Below are 26,995 nucleotides of genomic sequence, written 5' to 3'. Positions count from 1 at the left end.
AGGCTAAAAAGAAGTATAATATGCCTCACGAAACAACAAACAGCTGCTGTGATTCACCCTCATAAAAATCGCGTGGGTGTTTCTGCAAAGCACGCAAGCACGTAAACATGACAGCAGTTTTCTTGTCCATAACCACAACATTACACACTCTTTATGATTGAAACTGCCGTTACACACCACAAAGAACAGATACGGCACAGATAAACAAGATGATAATCTATATACAGCAGATGGAAGGACGTTTCAAGTTGCTTCAAGCATAGGTGCACTTATAGGAAAACAGGACAGCACGCTCTGCACTAAAAATATCACGACCTGATTTTGCTTCTAGTCAAGATTTCTTGATCGACAAGCATTCAACACTCCTACAACATCTACGATTACGGAAGAATGGCTTTTCAATATAACTTTCTTGCGTTCAAATTAAACAGGCAAAAACTCGAGTACCTTAAAGCAGCTGCGCAATATCACGCAATAACCCTTGCTATTCCTTTTGTAGAATGGGGCATACTGAGGCGATGGCGTGTAAAACATGCTTCGCAAGTTGTACGACTCTCCGATGCGGATTTTATATTATTCTACATAGTTACGAATGGCGCCACTGCGTCTTAAGTTGTCGTCATAAAACATTTTACTTATTTTAGGAGCGCGCGAAAATGCACTATTTCGTAGGAATCTTTACCTACTGCGCAGGAGCTCACTAACATCTTCACACCACAAGAAGGTGTTTGAAGCATTGTCCTAGGTCACATATACTATCTGTTTTTCCGAACAACGAAAACATAAGAAACATCCATTAAAAGTTATTTTCCTTTTTTTTTCAAAATGTTCTTTGACACTCTTGCGCTATCGTTCCACACGTAAAGTTAAAGTTAGGAAACTAAATAGGAGTGCATGTATACATTTGACGTTTCATACGATTCTGGGGACTCCGTGCACCCCGGTCATCCTCCGTGTTGGGAAACGAAACTTGCACAAGATGAAAATGCCTGCAAGTTCAACAGGATTGCAGGAGCGCAGCTTTACTTGTTTGCAGGTCACGCAGGAAACATATTTATTATTCCCTGTCAAATAACTCTGCAGGCCGAATTAAATCATTTTGACCTTCCTCAAAGCAAGTCATGAAAAGTTGCTCTCGACGGCGTCTCCACGGTTCTTCAGCAAATTGAACGTGCAGTTGCTGTCGTCAAGTCATCGGTAACTTCTGCTTTGTCCTTGTACATCAAGGGCTACTTCGCGCCATTTCCAAGTCAAAGTAAACGAGTGGACGATTTGCAAGATCAGTGCATCTTGCGACATGTACTATGCCAAAGATTAGCTGGAGCAGCAACTTTTCCGCGCTCTACACGGGGCCCCTGTCGCTCGCCGTATGACGGATCAGCGCATCTTATCAGACGCTTCGCGGTTGCACAAACTACCATGGTTTTGGCGTATTCTTTCTTCCTCGTCCTCAATGTATTTCGCATGCTAATCGTGGAGGTTGGGCGTAGATGTCGTTCTGCCGGTCATTGGGATTCGCGTCCATATTTCGCGAGAGGCGCAACGAGTCTTGTTCGCGGCCTAGAAATTGAAGCATGAGTATTCTACCTTTTCTTTTTATTCTTCTCTTTACTAGCAAAGGAATCTCGACGCGTATTCGAACGGCACGGCGTCAAGGCGTTTGACTGCAACGGTACGCCGCGCATCACACGAAGGTAAGCCACTACGTTGTTGCTACATCATTTTTGCACGTACCCGCGCCCGCCCACACACGTACGTACGTGTGAGGATAAGTAATGCGTCCTGAATGGCAAGCGAAGAGACCATCAAGGCTTCGCGCCAGCAAATAAAGATGAAGGCACCGGTTCTTAACACAACGAAGCCACACTTTGTGAAGACACTTTCATCTGGCCGTTCACAGTTGCACTCTCAGGACTTCTAACTCTCCATCTAACAAACGGAAGAACGTTAAGCGAGGTGTTGTTAGCTATTCGTAGATTAGTCGCTACCATTGAAAATTTTTTTAACGCTATTCAGTGTTACACGGCTATTAACGAGCAACGTTACAATGCATTCCTGAACAGGGTGAACTAGATTGCCACCCATCGTAATACGTTCGCGCATCGTCGGCACTGTTTCAGTATACTCTGCCAGATATACTTCCACCCACTGCCCCTTACGCCGTGCAATACAGCCAATGTAACCAAAACGAGTACTTCTTCTTCCGGAAGCTTCATGACTGGAGCTATCCGTACCACACCACCGCTTCGAGCAACGCTGCCCGCCTGACAAAAGGCCAGTTAAGTTCACAGCCGTCGCGCCACACTATTGCGCCGATGGTTCAATCGCAAAGTTCCAAGTGCTGAGAATGTAAACGCACATGGCATCACTGCCACCGTGCCGGCGCCTGCGTTCGAGCGCACGGGCTGTCCAACAGCCAGCGCCACGTCGAGCACGTTTCCAAGCTTTCAGATCTTACGGCATTGAGGAGACCGCCCAAACCACCCAAACGCTTTATCGTCTCCGCCCTAGACGGCAGCCACACTAAGTCTCACCGGCGATCCTTCCAATCCCGTCACGGAAGCAGAACTTCAGCCAAAGAAAATCCGCTCAATAACCCTATAGCGCTACTGTCCTGTCAGAAGGAGTACTTTGTCGCGACACAACAAGGGGGGTCCACTCGCTTTCGCTCTCGCTATGTTTTTAACAGGAGCGAGAACGGCGGCAAGATTACGGAAGCGCCGAAGGCGAACACCGTTATAGGTTGATCAGAAGAAGAACCCCGCCATCTCCCCGGCCTCAGGGAAAGGCGACTCTCTCGACTCCTCGCCGCTCCGGGAGGTTGCGAAGTCAAAGGGTGGCAGGTGGTCGTCCTCGAGTTGGGAAGGCTGCACCGGCGACGCTTCGTCCTTGACATCGCCGCCGCCGACCGACGAGCCTTCGATCTCGTTCTCGCTGCTCTCGCCCTGCGACCGCCAAGTGGGCCTCGGCAGCTGCTTTTGCTTCTTGGTGGCGCTCGTGTATTTCTGGCCGCCCTGCGACTTGCTTTCGTAGATGCTCTCGTAGGGCTTGACGAGCGGTTTGCCGTAGCGGCTGTTGCTGCCGCCCTCGGCGTTCAGTCGACTCGCGTAGTCCAGCACCTGCAGATGTTTTGCAAATTTGTGAACACGCTTTCTCATAATGTCCCTGCGTTTCCGAAGCTGTACACCTCGTTCTTTTTTGCGTTAATTTCGCCCGTGCGTTTATTTTTGCTTCTGGCAGAGAAAGTGAGTGATACCGACAACCTTCGAACAACTCTCTTCGTTTTTAACAACCTAGAACACTCAAACAGCACTTGATTGCGCCCAATACCGCGCAGACTTGCTCCGATCGCGCACTCCGTGCGAAATCACGTACGCACGAAATCGGTGGCGCTGTTAGAGAACTGTGCGGCTCCACGGGCACATTTCTGCGAAGCTTATTAACAACTTGATGACATCATGTAGCGCAAGTGCATAGCCACACACAAAAAAAAAGAATACACACACAGAGAACACGTCGCCAATGCCCGGCTGATGAACTGAGCTCAAAGCACTTAGTAACAACGCCGAAGCACGTATTCTTCCATATCTCCTGCAATATGGCGGGCGTATGACTACTAGCACAAGTGTTGTCACTGTTGAGGAATCAAACGCTTGAGCAGCGACAGTTGGGACTAGCTGATCATCTGTGAGCTCTTTATTGCTGTTGCTTTTGTTAACACATACCCGCTTGCAAACAGTGCGCCGCCCGTTAGTTCATGCGTTTAAATAGCATTGTTCAGAAGTGCACAAAGTTGCCACGTGTGAACGTGCATGCAAACGACAATTTTGTTAACGATGTAAACTGTACCGCTTTCCATCGCCGAGTAATATAGGCAGCACACAGTACAGCAGATTTTTAAGCCGACAAAGATGCGAATCCCAATAAGGCGCGCTTGCACATCGGTCACGGACGCTGAACTAATCATCGCTGCTCCTTCGGTGCCGGCCCGTAGTTGGTGCCGAATTTGTGACGACAAGACATTCGAAGCTGTACATAGCGCCAATGAAGTGAACGAACGTATCACTTGGATGTTAGTACTTGATTGTATTGTGCCGTCGTTAATAATATGCAACGCAAGCAATGCGAGTGGCAGTGCAGTGGCGAGACACTATCCTGTTGGTATGCACTCGTGCATAATGAAGTCAAAACAAAGACGCTCAGTAACGCTTTCATCTTAGTTTCAGCTGTCAGTGAGCATGCTTATATGCAGCCAGCCATCTTTCCGGTGCGTATAGGCATGCTGACTTCAGCAGGCGGAGTCAAGTTAACTGTAATTACAAAGCCTTACTGGATTTCCTGCAGGATGCAAGGTTGCGCTCGTATATATAAGTTTTCTTTTCTTTGCTATGCCGTAATGTACTGCGCCTCGAAATTAAACAAAGAAGGAAAAGCACACTGCTTTCTCATTTACATGCTCTGTGTAGCTTGCACAGACTTTCCTCGCGATCGACACGTGGCATTGATCAGCGCAGTTTGCAGAGTGTAGTGAACAAGGAAGTAATAAAAGACCAGCGGTAATCAAGCTAACGACAGTGCGCTGGTAATCGACTAGGTGAAAGTTTCTTTCTTCTTTTGAGCTGCTTGGTATATATATATATATATATATATATATATATATATATATATATATATATATATATATATATATATATATATATAGAGAGAGAGAGAGAGAGAGAGAGAGAGAGAGAGATTATTCATAGAAGGTAAGACGGGTCACGTGCATGCGCAGACAAATGTTCACTTATGTATCACCGCAAGTGCTCACAGAATCTATTTGCCTTCAAGGTGCACACAAAGCACAGAAGTGATCTTTCATGCAACATGAATGGCGTTGTTAAAGGCAATAAAATACGGTTAAGTCAAAGTCGCAAAGTTGTCTGATACAACTCCTTCAACGTGCCTGGATCTTTGATGAAATCTATTACTTTTTTTATTTGTTGCTGACAATGATGTTGCTATCACGCTGCACGTACGAAAGCAATTCATTCCTCTGACATTTACATGTTTGCGTTGATGGCCCCGATGCTGTTCTTTAGAGGGTATTACAGCACATAAAATCATTATTTTTCACGGTTCTGTGCTGTAACTGGTTACGATGCTCAGATACGTCGAGATGCCGCGCTCAAGCGTATTAGCAATCATTTGCCAAATCGGCCAGTCAAACGCATCATTAATCGATCCCCATCCCCAAAATTTCACGCGAGCCCCGTCAACCCCTAATTATACCAATCACTTTTCCGAAGACATGATGGATATAATAGCGGTCGGAGGACCAACCACGTGGCCATTCATGTCACCGCCGCCGTAAACGTAGTAAGACAAATCGACGTAAATACCGCAGGGGAACAATAAAGAATCGGCACGTTACAAGGCCGAGTCGACATCAAGCTCTCAGCTCGCATTAATGATAGGTTAGGCCACTGCGATCGCTGGCTGTCAGCGGGAAAAGCCGGACGACCAGGAAGCAGGTGCGATCACCACGTGTGCGTGTGCGAGCAGGAATGGCGCTAAGTGGAAGCCTTGTGCAACGGGCACGCGAGCGAAGGGTTCCGATATAGCACGCGACTTTGAGGCACGCAGGAGCAAAACAAGACCGCGATTGATCGTGAGCAATTATCTCCCGGAACAAGCACTCCAGAAGCACCATTGTTTCAATCTCCAGCAACAAAATCATTACGCCCGTAAAGAGTTATTCGCCGAAACGACGTTCAGCGCGCCTTCCAGTAGTACTATTGGCGAGAAAATTGCGCTATAACACTTGTAGCAGCGGTATTTGCATAATTGAAGCGAGTACTCAAGTGCCCGTGGCAAGCCGCGATCACAAGTCGCAATAATATGCAGCGAAGTGACCACCAGCTTCCAACCGTGCCAACGGTACACACCCATCCTATCCTATTGTTCGTTCTGCGTGCGTACCGTCACGCTACTAGTCGCAGTGGAACTAGTCGCAAAGGTAGCGCACACCTGTCATACACAGCTGTATTATGTAAATGAGTTCTGCGGAATTAATCCGGAGTCTCCCACTACGGCGTTCCTCATAATCAAATAGTGGTTTTGGCACGTAAAATCCCAGAATTCAATTCGTGTTCTGTGGAAATCTGCAAGGTAAAATAGGTTCCGTGTGATATAAAGTTGGCACACGCTTGACGATCGCACCACACTACAAAGGAAAAAAACCCTTTGGGGTTCCTCTGCGTTGAGAACCCCCCTGAAGGAAAAAGAAGGTAGAGATGTCAACAACGTCAGGTTGCTTATAGTCCAAGTGGGCTTCCCGTCTAGATTCCTGTTATCTTCAGGTGAACGCCAATTCTTGCTTGCATTTCACCTGTGAAAGGACGCCGAACCTGCACTTGCGTTAACCTTTGAAGTTTTCGTTAACCATTGTATTTTTCAGTAATTGGGTGCAACTTAAGAAGGCAGGAGAGGCCCCGCTCAGATGACCGAAGTGCGGCACCCGAATGCCTCTGCGACTAAAGAGTCTCGCTGACGCGATTCGCCCAGTTCGAAGAGCGAGCTTCCATCTTCTCCGTCGGTGGGCTCACCGGCAATCTGGCTCATGACGTCACTCTAGAGCGCGCCCATTGGTGGAGGCTCGTCTGCATCCGGCTTTCAGGGGCAAAAGCTGCTGCCTTCTAAAGTTGTACCCGACTATAGTTAAAACGTGACCGTCTCTTTCGCCGTCCTTGCGTCAATTATTCCACGCCTCCACGAAAGAAACCAAAAGCCAACGTGGCATTTTCTTTTTGTCTTCTTTTCAATGTACAGTCTTCTTCCCTTATTCAATTCCTTTCTCTTGTATAAATTGGTCATTTGTGCTGTATAGACGGGTACCCACCGGTCACATATAGTTCAGCAGAGGCAGATAATCTTGCGGAATATATTTCGTCCCGCGATTCCATTTTGTAACTCGTGTACAGACTGTGATGACGGACGCTGAAGATATTATTCCTTTCTTTAATGGAAGCTGAAGAAATTAATCTGGCCGCAGTCTTTCAACGCTTCTCCACTTTAAAAACTGATGAAAGGTGACACGAAACGCAGCTTATGAACATTCATGCGCACAGGATAAAAGCACGCACATATATTCACAGTCAAGTACAAAGCCCTCATTGCATTTCGTGTCGCCTGAGAAGTAACGCCAAAAACCACTTTGTCGGCTGCAACACAAAGGTTTGTCCACGGACCGAGCACGTCCCGCTGATGAAGGCGCAGATATGAGGACTCAATTTCATCGCAATATGAATTTTCTGTTTGTGACGCGTCATTGCGCATAATTCGTCGCACTGTGCCTTGCGCACCGCTGTCTATCACTCCCTTCCCCTACACTTGCCGGATATTTCTGGAACATCCCATTTCATACTAGCGAAAAGGTGGATACCTTGCTTAACTTCTTGTTTCGCACATTGCATGTCACTCACGAAAATTGCCAAGGCTAATCCCTGCGAAGGCGCTTCGTTCACAGTACTGGCAACGTGTACGTGCCTTGTACTAGCTATGTACACTTTCAGCACTACACGCGGCCTTAACAAACGCGACAACATATGCCTACACCGTGACCACATGAATTTCGCCCGTGCGAACCACTGCTTAATTAAAATTCAGCCATTACGATCGCCAATGTGCCATGCGTGCGATGCATAGGAGCGAGTACAACACACTTTCTGTATTGTATTCTCTGTCCTTCTCGGTGTATGTCATGTCAATTTGGGTCCCTCTTCTCATAACTATGTTTCACAAACTAGTCCGACAAGAAATACTCCTGAGTACGTCACACACCTTGCGGTTGCAGCATCCGCTAATCTTCCAGTATTTCTCTCAATCCCGACGTGCATTCGTGCCGCGGACATTGTCATGAGGTGTGTGACGTGATTGACACTTGGGACAGCAACGCCTATGCTTCTTTGTTCTCAAGGAGGGTGGCTTACATAGGACACTAATGTTAAATTTCGGTGCAGTTATAAGTGTTCGCCCATGTCGTATGCGCGTACGGCTTCGTATGTCGTCGTTGCTAGAAGCGCACCATGCCAGACTTACGACCATCAATCTTTTGCGGGTTCCTTGCAATCTCTCCCTCGCCTACCTTCACTTTACCCACGGTGGTGGCAAGTGGGCCACCGAAGTTCAGGCTGCTGCCGTAGTCCAGCGGGTGTCCCACAAAGTCCCCGCCGGGGGACTCCAGGTTGGGCACTTCGACGAAGCTTTCGGCTCGGCGGCTGGTCGAGGGCTCCACGCGGAACCACACGGGGGGCCGGATGCTGCGGAACGCCGAGTACGGGCTCGGCCGCCTCGGTGGCGGCGGCGGTGGGCCGTGAGTGGGCGCGGCCGCTAACGTGACGGACGCAAAGCAGGATACAAGGGCCACCTGCAGAGACAGCGAAGCCAAAGGTCCCGTTTGTGCCTTCGTATGTCATGTGGTCAGACGCAAAATTCCGGATACCGCAAGACATATTTCTCTGGAACATTCCCACGTCAAGGAGAGAGAGAAGCTTTATTGACACGTCAAAAAGGTTCGCTGAAGAGCGCGGCACATAGCTAGAGGCACATACCGAGTGACCCAAGTTGGCGTCAGGTTCATTGAAGAGCTGCACACGCCAAGGAGTGGCAAATACCTACTGCTCCAAGTTCGCATCAAAGAGTTCCATTGAACAGCAGCGTGTACCACTGCCACACACTCAGTGATTCAAGTTGGTCTGGCGGTTGATTTCGAACACTTCCCTCAGCACAACAGCCCGACGCGCTTTCCATCAGACCGCAAACTACACACTCCCAGTGAGCCAAGTTGGCAGGAAAACTGTTGGAGACAGACAGACAGACAGACAGACAGACAGACAGACAGACAGACAGACAGACAGACAGACAGACAGACAGACAGACAGACAGACAGACAGACAGACAGACAGACAGACAGACCCCGGAAAGTACGTGAAGTACCCTAAGAATGCTAATCGCCGGCCCAGCCCCCTCCCCCCCCCTCGTGAAAAGATCCTTCAAAGTTTATTCGATGCTCGGCAGAATCGAACCCGCGCCACGCGCGGACTTCGCGGCGGCGCCGTTAGATGACGCCACGTGTGCAGTGGGAAGCACGACAGAGGAGCCCAGCTGCATGCACGCTTCGACGTGGGCAATACGGTGTGTCGCTACGTTGCTCCAATGCTAATCGCATTAACGTCTCGTCGTGAAATAGGTTCTGCCGGATTTTTTTTTCATTTACGAAGTCCGTATTTAAATGCAAAGATTCGATGGCCACTAGCTCAAGCGACCAGTGATGAACCTTTCGTGTCAGTATAATATGAGGATGGTGGGAGCTACGGGCGGATCTAGCCTTGTAAGGACATGTCTGCAATGGTATATATATATATATATATATATATATATATATATATATATATATATATATATATATATATATATATATATATATATATATATATATATATATATATATATATATATTGTTGAAGCTTTAGGGACGCCCACCGTATCACATTGTGTCCATTATACCAATGTCTATTACACTTACATTAGGAGCACGAATATGTCAGTACTAGATAAGCAAGGCTTACGCCGCAACATCTACACACTCTCTATGGACCATCATGTTCATCTAAAAGGCCACGTCGTTTTCAAAGGTGTGTATACAGACAGCAGTGCTATATAGGAGTCGACTAAAGTGAGCCTATTCACACCTCGCAAATGAGATATCCCTGTGTCGTCGTAAGCCTTCACGAATCTTTCACACGGTTCTACATTTTCCTGTTTCCTTAGTTTGTTTCTTTATTAACTATAAATCAATAGCCTCAATATTGCACTTCCCAGTCCAAGCCTTCTTACAGCCTATATTCTCGTTCCCTCGTTTATGACTTGGCGCTGGCGCAGAATCTCCAGGCATGTTTAATATTTCTTAAAGTATGCACAGGGGCGAATTACATCTTGAAACATACGCACTCACAAGAAGCCTATGAACTAAATGCATTCGCTTGAATTAGGCAGCTGTCCTTCACGCGAATCGATTTTTATGGTCGGGCATATTCAGAAGTCGATGAACATTCCGCCTGAAACCCGAAATCTTCGACTTCTTTTTCCAACTGTTTCCCATTAATTCCACGCGGTATCGCTATTTCTCATTGCCCTCATTCACCTCGTCTTTCTACCCTCGCCTTTTGTCCTGGATGCATATCTCACCATCATTACCGAATGGATGTATACTAAGAAGGTATTTTGTTTTCGTGCAGGTGTCGTGCTTTGTAACGGACATTCCATCATTCCGAAAGGCACCGCTAATTCTGCACAATCCGCAAACTTTTTTATGCTGATGCTGTTGACGACCCTGACCCTAGGAATATCAAAATAACTTCCAGATAAAAAGGAACGTCATGTAAAGATCGTCTGACAGCTCTTTGCAAGCCCGGCACAACAGCGAAATCGTTAAAGGATGCGCACAAAATAGACAGTTGGCCTAATTCTCGAGGTCAAAAATCACTCCGCGTCGTTACCCCCACAGCAAATCGCCCCGAACAAGGCCGGCTTGTCAGCGCAATTAGCGCTCGAGGCGAACTCCGTAAGCGTGACACAAGGGCCCACGCGCTCTCTCACAGTTTCATTACGCAGGACAAATAATTAGCGAATCTGCATACAGTAGTTATATATACGCCAAGAGCCGCTGGCATTACGTGCGCGTTCCGTAACTCTCGCGCAAAAGGATCAACATGATGAGCATGCACTACGTCCAAGTCTGCTGAACTTGTACTGAATATTTATCTGCTTCGCCCTTGCGGATCACATCAGAATGATGCTAAGCCGAGCCAACGCGATTAGCCATGGCTAACCGGGTGGCCTGGAATGAGAGGGGGGGGGGGGGGGGGGGGTCTCGAATGGATGATATTTATTTTATTTATTTATTCGGTATACCTACATCGCCTGTACGGCATTATCGTAGGGGGGTTAAAATACAGGTGGTCACAATGGAAACATATTCAGCAACATCAAAAGAATACATCAGCAAATAGAACATAGTTTAAGCACTGAAATTCGCAAAAGCGGAATAGAAACTAACAAAGTACATAACAAAGTGAGTGACAAAATATACTGACGTTATCATGACAGCACCCTTCATGGTACATGCGGTCATTGAGAGTGGCGTTTATATTAAGCAGGGCGGGCGCTAATGCTCGACCACTCTCTGACGTGCCCGCTTAGGCGTAACGACGAACCAGTGAAAGCCAGTTTACCGCAACCACGAGCGCATCCTCATACGCGAAGCACGTGGACTAACGATACCGTGCCATAAAGGCAGAATGAAAAAGAAATTACTGTCGGCGGGGGAAGACCTCGGCACACGTGTAACCTTGAAAGCGCTGCTTCCCATAGCAGGTTCTCCAGCGACCGCGACTCCACGGTTACGGCGCATACGCAACCGCGCGTCAGTAGTCGATTGTCTCGAGGATGGGTAGCTGTTCGTCCGAGGCGTACACCATCAATCGCCGACCGTATACACGGGCGTAATTTCGCTCAAGTCGATCTCCATCGTGATCATTTACAAGCGCGATCGGACGTCGGCGCTCGAGAGCATTGATTATACGCTCCCGGCTGCCCGCCAGGTGCCCGCGTGGAGAGAAGCGCAGGGATCACGCGAGAATTCCTGCGTGTCTCCGAGAAACGTGCTGTTTGGAGTGACACAACATACGCGACAGACGCGTCTGCACACACGGGTCACTTCGTCTGGCACTTGGCTAAGGGGTGCGGCTTAAACGCGCGTAATAAATATGGCAAGCGGCGTTTTAACTCTTGTGCAACGGGCCCGGCCGCGCCCCCCTCCCAAGTTGAGCAAGGTGGAAAACCAGCTGAGCTGAAAGAGCCCCTCCGGCTCGGTCGTGCGTTACACCAACCATCGCAAAAGAGCACGCCAAACACAATACGACTCCTACGCGCGCGGGTCATGCGACCTCCCGCGTTGCTGGACGTCCGCCAAGCGCCAGGCCCTTCTTTCAAATATATATAATTTTTTTCTTATTTGCCTAGAGCTACTTCGGGCCGTTGGTACTACGTGTACCCACAACAATTCAAGCATCTGCAGGTATCTGCGCTCATTACCTTAGTGTATTTGATTTTTTTGTGACCCTAGGAGAAATTACCCGGTCATTATTCATTAGAGTATACTTAAATGTATACGTGTGTACATGCAGTCACAGTAATCACGATCAGTTACGTACAGACAAGCGCAGCTCGCCGCCTTCAGTATCGAGACAAGCACGCGATGATCACGCAATTGGGCTTTTTGGTTTTGCAGTAATGCTATGCGGCAAAACACTTGCCGCAGGACCTGTTCTCGTTGGGTCTTTCAATGAGTTGACTTATCGCCGTTCGCATCGTGAACAAACGTGTCATATGATGGGTTGCTAAATGTCAGTCGTTCCTGATTGCGCAATCTGTGATTTCACGAGTGTGTCAGACGAAGCACTGCTGAAGTTCAAGCAGATTCTCATCGTCGAAATCAGACACAGCACCCTGTCCGGCAGTAGATGGCAGAGGGATCAACTAAGACGCGTCCAGAGGAAATGGCGGGAAGGCAAAAGAAGAAACTTAAAGAATTAGAAGCGTTTAACCTAAAAAGGTAACCTACGGCGAGTTCCGGAAGCTCAGGCTCGCTGATTACTCGCGGACAGCAAAACAACACTCGATGATGAAACGAACTCAAATCAGCAATGAGCCAGAATGTTATAGAAGACAGACCTTCGCGGCCGTCACAACGTTATAAAACTCATATTAAGCCATTTATTAATTTAAGAAGTTCCCAACACCTCAAATATATACGTAGCTGCGTTATTGCGTACCACTACTGCCCACAGAGAAAGAAAGTGGTGTTTTTACGGCGAGCGTCGTTGTTGCTCACTCCACTAGTCGTTTTAATGCCCGATGGTGTCAGCCGCCGCCGGTACTCATCGCTGACATGCCAGATTATTTTGGCCCAGGCTTCGATCAAGAAACAAAGTCGCGCGGCACCGCAGGAGCTGAATTCAGCAGCCACTGATTACCAGTTGAAGATTCTACCTCTCCGCCACTCCGCCTATTTTGTGCCTGTACAATACTGCGCATGGCCTCTCGAGCTCTCGTTACCAAGGTTGGCTCAGGCTACGCTGTGCAGCCTATTCGTAAGCCAGCGCCGAAGTGCAAGAATTTCAAGGAAGCAAGTGGCAACAAGCGAAAGGAAGGGCAGGAAAGAGAAGGAAGAAAGAGTCGCTTCTCTCCGCTTCTCCAAAGCCTATACACAAACAAGTACGACTCAGGATAGAAGCACTGCAGACTCGCGTTTCGTTCTTCTGCGCAAAAGAAGGTTTCTCGCACGCATTTTCGAATGCTTATTCCAACCGATAAAGGACGAAACAGTGCAGAACCTGCGCCAGCTATCGCGTCACTGGTTCGCGTCGTTGGCGAAGCTGCAACTCTTACTGGTTTCCCTCACAGAGTACACAGCGCAGCGCTTTCCAGATATCGTACGGTGATGTTCCGCCGGTTCTCTCTCCGCGCGCATCAGCAACACGTGTACGCCCGTGGATATCGGCAGGCGAGGAAGACGCGGTCGCATCCGCGTTAAACCTTTGCTGACCCTCAACGCACGTATAGCGCGCCGCGGGAGCTTCTTACGACACTGCGTTTGAACTGCAGCGGAGTTAGGGAGGGGGCGTGTGCACATTTCGCCCTTGCATCTCGTCACGAAGTCCGAGCCCGCAACAACGCCTGCGCGAGCGTCCCCCCCCCCCTTTATTAGATATGCAGAGACACGATCTTTCGCTCGCTGGCTGACGCCACGGCAGCGGTGGCAGCAGCGCATCGGTGAAGACCGCGAAAATCGACGCCCGTTGACCGAGATACGCAGCGCGCCGCGTATGGTGCGGTCAATCCGCAGTTAATTGGCGACGCTTCCATCGGTGGTGCTCGCCGCTAAGCAGGTTTAGGCGCAAGTTTTGCGAGTTAGGCCCGCTTCCGTCCGCGGGTGGTTTTCTTGGGGGGGCGGCGATCGTGTGTCGAGCGCGCGCGGAAGTCGAAGCGCGTGCGCATCGCGCGGCAGGCGGTGAACAGAACGACCCGTGTTCGGTACTGGTCGTGACGCTCTCTCGTAGGAATAAGGCCAGTGAATGCGTGGAAGCAGTGGCTCACAGAATGACTTCGGAAGACCCCGAGCGGGGTTATGGACATAGCTAGACGTAACAGAGTGGCCACGAGAGCTTTGCGGCGGTTATACCGTTAGACATTGGAGCATACTCGCTATACTGCTTTATACAGCGAATCCCATAGTTTACTCTATTTTAGAATTGCCCTCGTAGCGCCCGGGACAGTGTATTTCTTGTGTTCAGTGTGCCCACTCGTTTTGTACGTGCACGCCATGTAAAGGTACGTGAATTTTTGTAGATGCCGAATACAGAATATGTAGATATTTTTACAAAATGGGTTTTGCAACACTCCATCTCATCCCACGGTGTACTGCCAAGGCGGGGCATCCAGTAGTTTGAGAATGCACGAGGCATCCTAAATGCATGTGATGCTGGAAATTAAGAGTCACAAACCTTATTGGATTCATGCATGATGTATTGCGCATAAGAGGGAAGAACACACAATTCATTTATCAGCACGGTGTTTACTGTAAAGAGACGACGACAAACTGGGCCAATTTTCGACATGCTCTGGCAAAATATCGATGTTGACTAAGCTAAGCAACTCTGATCATCGTATGTGTGCAGTGCCGCGTATTGCCCACAAGCGCGGCTTTGAGCACTCGAGCCTCCACTGATTTTTCAATTTACAGACTCTAACCTCCTGAACAGTCGCATCCTAAAGAGAAAACTTGCAGGCAGTACTTGGAATCAGACAGCGCTAGCCAGGGGTAATTAGAACTGAGGTGAAACAGCGCGAAAAAGACGAGGACACAAGGAAACAAATACCACAGACAAGCGCTTGTCTGTGGTATTTGTTTCCTTGTGTCCTCGTCTTTATCGCGCTGTTTCACCTCAGTTCTAAGTATGAACCAACTAGCCCTCATCAAGATCTTACTAAGGTAATTGGAGATCGTTCGAAGAGGCATTCGTCCTGACAGTGGATATAAAAATTAGATTATTATTATTATTAGTAGTAGTAGTAGTAGTAGTAGTAGTAGTAGTAGTAGTAGTAGTAGTAGTAGTAGTAGTAGTAGTAGTAGTAGTAGTAGTAGTAGTAGTAGTAGTAGTAGTAGTAGTAAAGAGTCGAACGGCATAGAGGAATGACGTAGCGTAATTGTCCGAGTTAATTACACTCAGAATCTTAGAACACGGGTATTTCTGTCCCTGTTCTGTCCCACTTAAATGCACCCGCCACACCAGCCTTGCGGCCGCGTTTCTGCGTAGTTTGAAAGGATATCCGCACCCTAAATAAGTATAGGTTGGGGTCATGGCCTTGCTCAAACATGGTCAGCCAGTTAACTAAGCATACGATAAGACTGCAGCTTGGTTGTAATTGAAAGAAAGCGCGACAACGGCAGAACGTCACAGCCACTGAAACACCGCGGCACGTCTCTTTATTATATGATATTTGATCACTCGATGAGCGAGTTTAAATAACTATTTTCAGCCTGCTTATGGAGGCAAGATATTAAACCCTTTTCCTTTCACCTTTCCTGTCCTCTATCCCGTTCCCCTGTGTACAGTAGCAAAACAGGTGGAACCTTGCTAACCTCCCTGCCTTTCCTTATCTTTATTTCTTACCTGGTGTTGAGTAAACTGGGGCGATCACTTTATTTATTTATTTATTTATTTATTTATTTATTTATTTATTTATCACTTTATTTTCTTTCTTCTTTCCTTTCTTTCTTTTCTTCTTCTACAAATAACTCTCCGCGTTACTCAGGTCAGTTTTCATTAAAGCACACCCTCCCTCCCCCCCCCCCCTACAACGCTGGTCGATTTCGTTGGGAAGCCTTGGTTCCCAACGATAAATAAGCATAAGTTGTGGTCATGATCTTGACAAAGCACGGTACTGAAATATTAAGATTACGGTAAAATCTTAAAAATCATTGTGCTGTATATTCGCAGGATGAACTTTATACTCGCGATGCGAACGGTGTCGTGATAACACGTTCAGTAGCCACTCACCGACAACCTTCGCTATACTGACCGGGGAGTCGCACGTGAAATCGAAAACGTGAAAAAGAAAAACACAGGAAGATAACAAAGTCGGAATTAAAGAGAACGAGTTCACAAACTAAAGGCTACGGCTTTCGAAAGCGCGCGCTCGATCACCTTCGATGATGTCCCTCCCGCTAAAAGAACGCGTCGGATCTGTGCGTGGTTGAAAAAGAAGTAAAAAAAATAAACACTCAAACAAAATCAGTAATGCAGAATCTCAACAGAGGTCGACGAGATCAGCCGGCAGTGGTATAGCTGCAAGAACGACCGCACTTCATTTGTTAAAAAAAAAAAAAAAGAACGCCGGTGGCGCCTCCCGCTGGACTTGTCAACTGACGAATCGCAGCGCGTCCATGCAGCGTCAAATGCGACGTTAAAAAACACCAGCACAGCCGCCCGCGTCGGCACAAGTGTCTACGAGAAATCGTGATCACTTCGACAGTGTTGCGTTTCGCCTGCGACACGTGGTTTTGCCGGCGCGACGGCGGCGGGGCGGCGGACATTTTGGCCCGATCGTCGTCACCGCAACACTCATCGCCAGGTGTTTCCAGGCGCGTCTGCGGCGATGCGACCGCCTAGGGATTTCGTTCCAGTCATTGTGCCCGAAACAGGCGAGGCCAAAGCAGGGATCTCCTTCCAGTTATTGTGCCCGAAACAGGCGATGCCAAAGCAGGGACCATCTTCTCGTTACAGTCATTGTGTCCGACCGGCAGCGCCACGACAGTGTGCTGCGCAGCGCCACGACCAGGTGCTACGAGATCGTGCGCAGCGCCACGACATGGTGCTACGGCATCGCTACGACAGTGTGCGTCACCATTAGCCCATTGTACATTCACGTGCTCGTCTTTTGAGGGGTTCCTTCTTGCCCTCAACTGCGAGAGTATAAAAACAGCTGCCCCCGGACGCCAGAGGAGGGCTCCGATTTCTTCTGCTGAGTGAAGTGCTCTCCCGTCTCTCTACTTCGGTCAAACCTGACCGCCAACTCTTTGCGATGTTAAAATAAACAAGTTGTTTCGTTGTTACCAGTCGACTCATGCTTTGCCGGGACCTTCGGATGCTTCGAGTTGTACCCCAGGCCGCCAGGCCAACGCTACCCTTGGGGCTTGCGACCCAGGTACAACCACGGGCGTCAGCGCCGAGTTCCCAACAGATCGTACCAAGTGTCGCGATCCAAATATCTGGTTGCCAGCGGTGAGATCGCCTACGACTTCAAACAACGGTCTGCCAGCGGCGAGATCGCGACAACGGAGGCCAGCAGCAAAGAGATGCAGTTGACTGTATGCTGAGCAGCTCAACGTCGATCCGGGAGCAGTGCAACGAGCCCTGTGTGACGACTGGTTGCCTGCAGCGGAACGACTGCGCGGAATTCCTGCCTGCGAGGTTTGGTGAGTGCGGGACTTTCTTCTACTGAGCTTTGCCAGGCTTTTTGTTAGTGTCAGAAACAGAGCTGGTAATTGTGGTTGTCGTTGCTGCCGGGTTAGTTTGCGGCAAGACAATAGTAAGCAGTAGAGAAAGCAGCATTCAGAGCAGCCATGGATTTGAAGTCGTTGCGCAAACCGAAATTGTTGGAGCTTGCAAGAGAGTTGGGTCTGGATGTCTCAGACAAACTAAGAAAACCGGAACTGATAACGGCTATTCTTGAGTTAGAGGCTGAGGATGACGAGCTGTCGGAATGCCTTGAGACTATTGAGGAGAGGTCAAAAAGACAGGAGCGCGAACTTAAAGAGCAGAAAGAAAAAGAAGAGCGCGAACACGCTTTGGAAATGAAGCGTCTCGAGGTAGAGATGGAACGCGCTCGTAATGGAAGTCAGGCACACGGTGCAGGAGAACGCGTATTGTTCAAAATGACTGACCTGATGCGGCCGTTTAAGCTTGGAGAGGACATTGGTTTGTTCATGGTTAACTTTGAGCGAACGTGCGAGAAGCAGGGGTTCTCTCGGGAAACGTGGCCACAGCGCTTGCTCACTTTGTTACCCGGCGAGGCGGCCGACGTAGTCGCTCGCTTGGATAGAGAGGAAGCAGAGGATTTCGACAAAGTAAAATCGAGTCTGCTAAAAAAGTACCGGCTGTCTGCGGAAGCGTTCCGTCGGAAGTTTCGGGAAAATGAGAAAGGCAAAAGTGAGTCATATACAGAGTTTGCGTATAGGCTTATGTCGAACATGCAGGAGTGGCTCAAAGAAGAGAAAGCGTTTGGTGACCACGATAAAGTTCTGCAGTGTTTCGGGCTAGAACAGTTTTATAGTCGGTTACCGGAGAACGTGCGATACTGGGTCTTGGATAGGCCAGACGTGAGTACGGTGGCTAGAGCCGCTGAGCTAGCCGAGGAGTTTGTGACGCGTCGAGCTCGCGGAGCTAAGGACGGTCAAAAGGGTGAATTTGGCTCCAAGTCTGAGAGGCCAAGGTTCACGCCCATGAGATTTAAGGGGGACACGCGTAGTGAGGATGCGAGTGAAAGCAATCCGACCAAACGTAAAGAGACGGCAGCCGAAGCCGAACGCAGAAAGCGGTTCGAGATGAGGCGAGCGGGCGTTTGTTATACGTGCCAGAAGCCGGGTCACTTTTCGGCGCAGTGTCCGGAAACAACACCAAAAGTTGTGTTTTTTTCAATAGGCAGCACTGACGAGAACATGAAGCTTCTTGAGCCTTACATGCGAGACCTCCTCGTAAACGGGAAAGAGTGCCGAGTGCTTCGCGATTCCGCAGCTACGATGGATGTAGTTCACCCGTCTTACGTAGAACCCCATATGTTCACGGGCGAGTGCGCGTGGATCAAGCAAGCCGTGGAAGCTCATAGCGTGTGTCTGCCGGTAGCAAAAGTGCTTATTGAAGGACCTTTCGGAGCGCTTGAGACGGAGGCGGCAGTGTCATCTATGCTGCCACCCCAGTACCCGTACCTATTTTCAAACAGGTCCGATCACCTCCTGCGCGAGAAGGGGCTTTTGTTTGGTGAAGCTAGTGTTCAGGCCTTAACCAGATCGAAGGTTCGGGAGCTCGCTGCAAAGGCGATAGTTGCAGGGCCGACGTTATCAAACAACGAAAAAGGGTCAGAGGCGCAGCAAGCTGATATTCAGAGCACGCCCGAACAGAATAAAATTGAGTCTGTAGCGTTGAAGGCGCCAGATACTGGAGAGGAAAATCCCGACGCGGGAAAGTTAGAAGAGCTATCTACTGATTTGCTCATCGCGCCTACGTCAGACGGACTTGATAGGTTGCTAAAAGTCAGCCGGACGGCTTTGATAGCCGAGCAAAAAAAGGATGGCAGCCTGGAAAACGTGCGCTGCAATGTCAAAGAAGGTATCGCCAGGAAAACTGCGCGTTTTGTGGAAAGAGGTGGAGTCCTGTACCGGAAGTATCTAGACCGCCGAGGAGTGGAGTTCGACCAGCTGGTCGTGCCTCAATGCTATCGTCAGGATCTGTTGCGCTTGTCACATGGGGGTTCGTGGTCCGGACACCTAGGAGTTAAGAAAACTAAGGACCGTCTCTTGCAAGAGTACTATTGGCCAGGGTGTTTTCGGGACGCAGACCATTTCGTGAGGACATGTGACACTTGTCAGCGGGTGGGCAAACCAGGGGACAAATCGAGGGCGCCGTTGAAATTGGTACCTATCATTACGGAGCCTTTTAGACGGCTCGTTATTGATACAGTGGGACCTCTGCCGGTAACAGCCACGGGGTACAGACACATTTTGACTGTGATCTGCCCAGCGACAAAGTTCCCTGAAGCAGTGCCGCTTAAAGAACTCAGCTCAGTTGAGATAGTTAATGCACTACTGTCCATATTTGCGCGAGTTGGTTTTCCTGCAGAAATTCAATCAGATCAGGGCACAGTGTTTACTAGCGCTTTGACGACAACTTTTCTCGAAAGGTGTGGGGTAAAGCTGCTACACAGCTCAGTGTACCACCCACAGTCGAATTCCGTTGAGAAGCTCCACTCCGTCATGAAGCGCGTGTTGAGAGCCTTGTGTTTTGAACATCAAACTGACTGGGAGCTGTGTCTGCCTGGGGTGATGTTTGCTTTAAGGACCGCGCCGCATGCGGCTACGGGGTTTTCGCCAGCTGAACTGGTGTACGGTCGCTCGCTTCGATCTCCGCTTCGCATGCTTCGAGAATCATGGGAAGGTAGGGGCGACGACCCAGTCGTGGTGGAGTACGTGCTTAAGCTCCTCGAACGCTTAAGAAGGGCACAGGAGTTGTCAGGTGAAGCAATGACAAAGGCCCAGCAGAGGGCCAAGGTTTATTATGATCGGACAGCCAGGGCCCGTCGTTTTGAGGTTGGCGATGAGGTCATGATATTGCGCACATCGCTAAACAACAAACTAGACGTGCAGTGGGAGGGCCCAGCGCGAATTGTTCAGAAACTGTCGGACGTTAACTACGTGGTAAGTCTGCCAGGAAAGCGGAAAGCACAGCAAGTTTACCACTGTAATCTGCTCAAACCTTATAGACAAAGGGAAGCAGTGGTGTGCATGATGGTAAACGTTCCTGAAGAGCTTCCGGTCGAGCTTCCGGGACTAGGCTCAGTGACGAACAGGGAAGACACCGGTCAAGTCATTAGTGACCTTATCAGTAAAGCACCGCTGTCGCCTGAGCAGAAAACCGAACTACACCAGCTATTACAAGAGTTTCAAGGTCTGTTCTCTGAGAGGCCTGGTAGGACTTCTGTACTTACTCATGATATAGAACTTACCTCCACAGAGCCAGTACGATCCAAGGCGTATCGGGTGTCACCCCGCCAGAGCGATATTATGGAGGCTGAGGTAAAGAAAATGCTACAGCTCGGTGTTATTGAGGCAGGTGAGAGTGATTATACCTCCCCTTTGATTTTAGTTGAGGTACCGGGCAAGGAACCTCGTCCTTGCGTCGACTACCGCAGGCTTAATTCCATCACTAAGGATCAAATTTATCCGATCCCTAACATCGAGGAGCGCCTTGAGAAAGTTAGTAGCGCTCAGTTTATTTCCACCCTAGATCTTGTCAGGGGTTATTGGCAGGTTCCACTTACAGAAGAGGCTAGTAGGTATGCGGCGTTCATTTCACCAATGGGAACATTCCGTCCTAAAGTGTTGAGTTTTGGTTTGAAGAACGCGCCATACTGTTTTTCAAGTCTCATGGATAAAGTGTTGCGGGGACAGCAAGAATTCGCTTTACCGTATCTAGACGACGTAGCGATATTCTCCGCATCCTGGTCTGAGCATATGACACACTTGCGGGCAGTGCTAACCCGCCTGCGCGAAGCAGGCTTGACAGTAAAGGCTCCTAAGTGCCAGTTAGCACAGGCCGAGGTTGTCTACCTCGGTCACGTGATTGGTCAGGGTCGTCGCCGCCCCTCTGAAATAAAAGTGGCCGCTGTGCGAGACTTTCCGCAACCGCGCACAAAGACCGATATTCGGTCGTTCTTAGGTGTCGCCGGCTACTATCAGAGGTACATCCCTAGGTACTCTGATATCGCGGCTCCCCTGACGGATGCTCTAAGAAAGACAGAGCCTCAAACAGTCGTCTGGGACGAGACAAAGGAAAGAGCTTTTAGCGCCCTAAAGAGTGCCCTAACAAGCCAGCCTGTGCTACGATCGCCAGACTATACAAAAGGGTTCATTGTTCAGTGCGATGCTAGTGAGCGAGGCATGGGCGTTGTACTGTGCCAACGGGAAAATGGAGAAGTAGAACACCCCGTCCTGTATGCTAGTCGTAAGCTGACCAGTCGTGAGCAGGCGTATAGCGCCACCGAGAAAGAGTGTGCATGTCTCGTGTGGGCCGTTCAGAAATTGTCATGCTATCTAGCCGGCTCGAGGTTTATCATTGAGACAGATCACTGCCCTCTCCAATGGCTGCAGACCATCTCTCCCAAAAATGGCCGCCTCCTGCGCTGGAGCCTCGCTTTACAACAATATTCCTTTGAGGTGCGTTACAAAAAGGGGAGTCTCAACGGTAACGCCGATGGCTTAAGTCGAAGCCCCTAACGTAGGAATCAGCCTCAAAATTGTTTGTTACTGATGTTTTTCTTCCTGAGGCAGGATTTTTTTTAACATATTGCTTTTGTTTAGTGTTTCAAAGTGATGATATGCTTTCTAGTGCAATTTTTCAATTTGTGGACGCGTTCTGAGTGATGCTAGACTACTGTAAGGAACTAGGCAGTGGTATAAAAAGGGGAAAGAGCCTGGCGGGGCTTAGTGAGGGTTGTGCCGTGCTTGCTGACTGAGCGGTTGAGTTTTCAGCGTAGTTCTAACGCTTGCCGGGAACGAGAACAAAAATGTGAACTCTCCCGAAGTCACTTTGCAGTGTCCCGTGCGAACCTGAACGAGAGAACGAGGCCTTCTCTGTGCGCTGCGCTCAAGAAACGTCAAGGGACGCCCGACTTCGGTTATGAGCATCATCGAGCGACATCCCTCCGGACAGCGGATGCAGTCCCCTGTCCATCGGGATCTCCTTTCCCCGGCGGGGCGGTCTGTTGCGTTTCGCCTGCGACACGTGGTTTTGCCGGCGCGACGGCGGCGGGGCGGCGGACATTTTGGCCCGATCGTCGTCACCGCAACACTCATCGCCAGGTGTTTCCAGGCGCGTCTGCGGCGATGCGACCGCCTAGGGATTTCGTTCCAGTCATTGTGCCCGAAACAGGCGAGGCCAAAGCAGGGATCTCCTTCCAGTTATTGTGCCCGAAACAGGCGATGCCAAAGCAGGGACCATCTTCTCGTTACAGTCATTGTGTCCGACCGGCAGCGCCACGACAGTGTGCTGCGCAGCGCCACGACAGTATGCTGCGCAGCGCCACGACAGTGTGCTGCGCAGCGCCACGACCAGGTGCTACGAGATCGTGCGCAGCGCCACGACATGGTGCTACGGCATCGCTACGACAGTGTGCGTCACCATTAGCCCATTGTACATTCACGTGCTCGTCTTTTGAGGGGTTCCTTCTTGCCCTCAACTGCGAGAGTATAAAAACAGCTGCCCCCGGACGCCAGAGGAGGGCTCCGATTTCTTCTGCTGAGTGAAGTGCTCTCCCGTCTCTCTACTTCGGTCAAACCTGACCGCCAACTCTTTGCGATGTTAAAATAAACAAGTTGTTTCGTTGTTACCAGTCGACTCATGCTTTGCCGGGACCTTCGGATGCTTCGAGTTGTACCCCAGGCCGCCAGGCCAACGCTACCCTTGGGGCTTGCGACCCAGGTACAACCACGGGCGTCAGCGCCGAGTTCCCAACAGATCGTACCAAGTGTCGCGATCCAAATAACAGCCAGCGTGATGGCGCCGGTCTACGACCACTCCACAAATACTGTGCAGTGTACGGAGGGCAAGATGCGCTCTGCCATGCTCGCTACAGTTAAATTTATTCGCATACAACCTATTGCATACTTGGCCGCCGTGGTTATTTTTGGCCCAGCCGCGCGTATTCAACTGTAGCGCATATTTTCGTCGTGCCTCTATTTAAATAACAAATGCGAAGTTCGATCGTTAACTAGTAATCATTCTTGTCGACATAACTTCTTTTTTAAATCGTATTAATACCGACATCTCCTTTCCGCTGCACTGACATAATTTCACATCACTTAACCTAGCGTTTATACAAGGCATTACACTATAACTCCGCAGTGGCCGGTTTCGCAGTTTTCGCTTCTTTGGACCGTCTTCGTGCTTTAATTATTTATGATGTGTTGCGAACGTTGGCAAAAAGTACAGTCGACAACGCAAAATTGTTAAATGAATGAAGAGGGATGAATGTTTCATATCTCGACAACATAATCTTAGATAATGAGGCGCTCAAGAAGATACTAAAAGAGGTATTCAAGAATTATCTCAGTTTTTAATAAAGAACCTGCAAAGCGATTAGCTATTTGACCATATCAAAGACAAGTCAAGGGCCCAGGACCAAATCTTTAAATATCTTCCAGTTTCTACTGAGTTTCAGGTTCTCACTTTATTTTTTTAACCTCAGCCTTTCAGCATGAACTACCGAATAAGATTTCACGAAAGCCACGCTTATGACTTATCCAGCCTGAAATCCGCCAGATATGGCACCCCCCCTCCCCTAATTGAGGCTATACATACTTCTCACGTGACCTCACGTACCCAGCCCTTTCACCATGGCGGTCAGTGCTCAGAGCGCACGTTCGAGCTGCGCTCCGCGCGCGTAATCAACGGGATCAGCCGACCGTGAACGGTGAATGACGATAAGAGAGGCATTGAACCTATCGGAAGGAATCGCAACGTTATACCGGCCCTGCTGTGCGTTTCCTTTTTATAGCAGCCGCGCTAGTACCACAACACGGCAACCACTTCGATGGCGTGGATATATATATATATATATATATATATATATATATATATATATATATATATATATATATATATATATATATATATATATATATATATATATATATATATACGCTATACTAGAGCGTGACACACCAGCGCTGTCTCCTATCGGCGCTCCTCCCCAAGATCAAAGCCACGCGCTGCACCGATCGGCGCTCCGCGGCATCAGTGACAAGCGCGGCGTGCCTCCAATCGTCGTCGGCGTCGCGCGAGCGCGCACTCCGGCATGCGGAGGACGCGCCGCCGCTCGGTTCGCCCGCGTCGTGCCGTTCGACGTCGCCGTCGCCTTGACCGGCAACGCACGAACGCGAGAGTTCGGCCGTCTCGTCGATGGGGGCCGAGGACGGCACGTATACAGGCGTCGTGAGAGAGCGCGCACTCGCTGGACCCCACGGGGACGGAAACGACGACGGTCGTGCCGATATATTTACCCGACCGCACCTCGCCGCTCGTCTCGTTCTGTCCGGCGCTCGGACGTCTGCAGGGAGTTGGGGTATCGGGGCGGCCGACCAGCCGCGTCACGACCCAGAGTGAGGCGCGGGCACGTCGCATGCCTGCTGCGGACTCGGCGTGGTTGGTGAGCCACCCGATCACTGGGAACGAGTGGCGAACGGAAGAAGAAAGAAAATATATACAGCAGGCCCTCACGTTTAAAGAAAACAATGTGAGCGAGCGTGTGCGCAGGTGCGGACCGTTTGGTTCGCGTCGACTGTGCATACTTGCACCAACGATGATGTGTGCGTGTCCCTGAACTGCATCCTGAAAGGCAGTTCTGTATCACGTTCTTCTTTTTCGGCTTCATTTGTTTTAATTTCGAACGGGGGAAGGGGGGTGGGGGGGAGGCGGTGGTCATCGACATCGTGTGGCGCCATATATCATTGTCAAATGCTAGGCGTTGAACGACATCGCGACGTAAAGGGTCGGTCGTACGTGCGGGCACAAGAAATATGGCGCGACAAAAAAAAAGAAATAAAGAAGAAGAAATACGCGGGCAAGGAAACACACATTGAGAAGACGAGCGCTAATTACCAACTTACTTTAGTACTGGAAGAAAGTACCCCTGATAACCATAGTGCCTGGGAGATATCAAACACTGCCCCAACAACAAGGGTAAAACCATATTAGCAGACCGACACAACACGCTTGCCGAAGTTTAGTCTGGTAGGATTGTCTATCTCAAATTATTGGTTTAGTATTTGATATCACGTGATTAATGTGGTTTACAAGTAGTTCTCTTTCCAGGCTCAGCTCGTAGTTGCCTCTCGTGCTGTCAGTGCGTCTTTCTTTGTCGCCCTCCCCCCCCCCCCACCCCCTTTTTACATTTTTTTTTTCGCCGTATATCTCGTTCCAGGGCATCGAGTCAAGCGTTGTTCCACATCCGTGAAAAGCCGCCGCAGAAGCTCTAAAGCAGTATTTCATTAAAGCCGAGTTTCAGACAGCTGTTGTTCTTATCGTGCTTTGTATTCTAAACTTCTTGTAATCGAGAATTCATTTCCACAATTCCTATTTTCTAGCAGCATAAGCCAGCGTGCTGTATATTACAACACTGAAGCATGTGAAAAACAGTCATTCATTTAGGCATTGCCAGTATCAGCCACAATCACCATCGATACTTCTGCGTGTTGATTATTCCGTTATATGCACTGGATGCCTTACCTACGTTCAATTCATTCTCTATATTTTTTTTAGGTGAAGCCCGTACAACCAAGGAAGGAAAGAAAAAATGGAGAAGGAAGGCAGGGAGGTTAACCAGTTTAGCTTAACCGGTTTGCTACTCTACACATGGGAGCAAGATGGGGGGGGATGAAAGATGGGGAGAAGAGATAGAGAGCACATAACACGGCACACACATCGTTGGTTAGAGTCTGTCACTCTTGCGCGGTACGTGACATCACTGTCACAGCCGCTTGTCCAAGCCCGTCTCCTTCATAAACCGAAGTAGTCCCTTCGTCACCTCGTACAACCAAGATATAAGTAACACTAGTTATGCATATTGAGATCTAGCCCGGGTATCCTTGTAAGGTGCCTGGGCGCAAGCGCGCCGGCTAAGCAATAGGAACCGTCATACATTTCTTAACGCATTCTTTATCCTGCGCTGCGATCGTGTGTCCTGTTTTGTGCGCTCGTCTTTTGCCATTTCATTCTTATCTTTCAACTCCCCGTCCCACGTCCCCCGTTGTAGGGTAGCAAACGAGATTTTTCGGTTATCGTTAACGTCCCTGCGTTTCTTCTCTCTCTCTCTCTCTTCATCCTTATACCCCTTACCTCAGTAGTGGGTAGCAAACCGGAAGCGCGTCTGGTTAATCTCCCTGCAATTCCTCTCTCTCTCTCTCTCTCTCTCTCTTGATCATTATTGATGCCACCATGGTAGCTCATTGGCTGCAGCCTTACACTGCTAAGCTCGAGAAAGCGGGTTCAATCCCAGCGGCGTTGTCTACGTTGTGACAGGGCGGAATGCAGAAGCGCTCATGCACCGTGCATTGCGTGCA

General features: G+C 49.3%; 1 protein-coding gene across 1 annotated transcript in view; it reads right to left on the bottom strand.

The window, feature by feature from the left end:
- Nucleotides 1-487: 487 nt before the first annotated feature.
- The window catches only part of LOC142579063 (uncharacterized), a 70,553-nt gene continuing 44,045 nt past the window's right edge, over nucleotides 488-26,995 (bottom strand). Inside the window, exons 2-3 of the mRNA XM_075688886.1 lie at nucleotides 8,126-8,407; nucleotides 488-3,119 (exon numbers count right to left, since the gene is read on the bottom strand). Coding sequence (XP_075545001.1) covers nucleotides 2,748-3,119; nucleotides 8,126-8,407 — 654 coding nt within the window. The 3' untranslated portion in view covers nucleotides 488-2,747. The remainder of the gene's footprint in view (nucleotides 3,120-8,125; nucleotides 8,408-26,995) is intronic.

The sequence above is a fragment of the Dermacentor variabilis genome, chromosome 4 (assembly GCF_050947875.1).
Source record: "Dermacentor variabilis isolate Ectoservices chromosome 4, ASM5094787v1, whole genome shotgun sequence".
Classification (NCBI taxonomy): Eukaryota; Metazoa; Arthropoda; class Arachnida; order Ixodida; family Ixodidae; genus Dermacentor; species Dermacentor variabilis.
The sequence above is the reverse complement of the archived record's forward strand: the minus strand, read 5'-3'. Positions and strand labels throughout refer to the sequence as shown.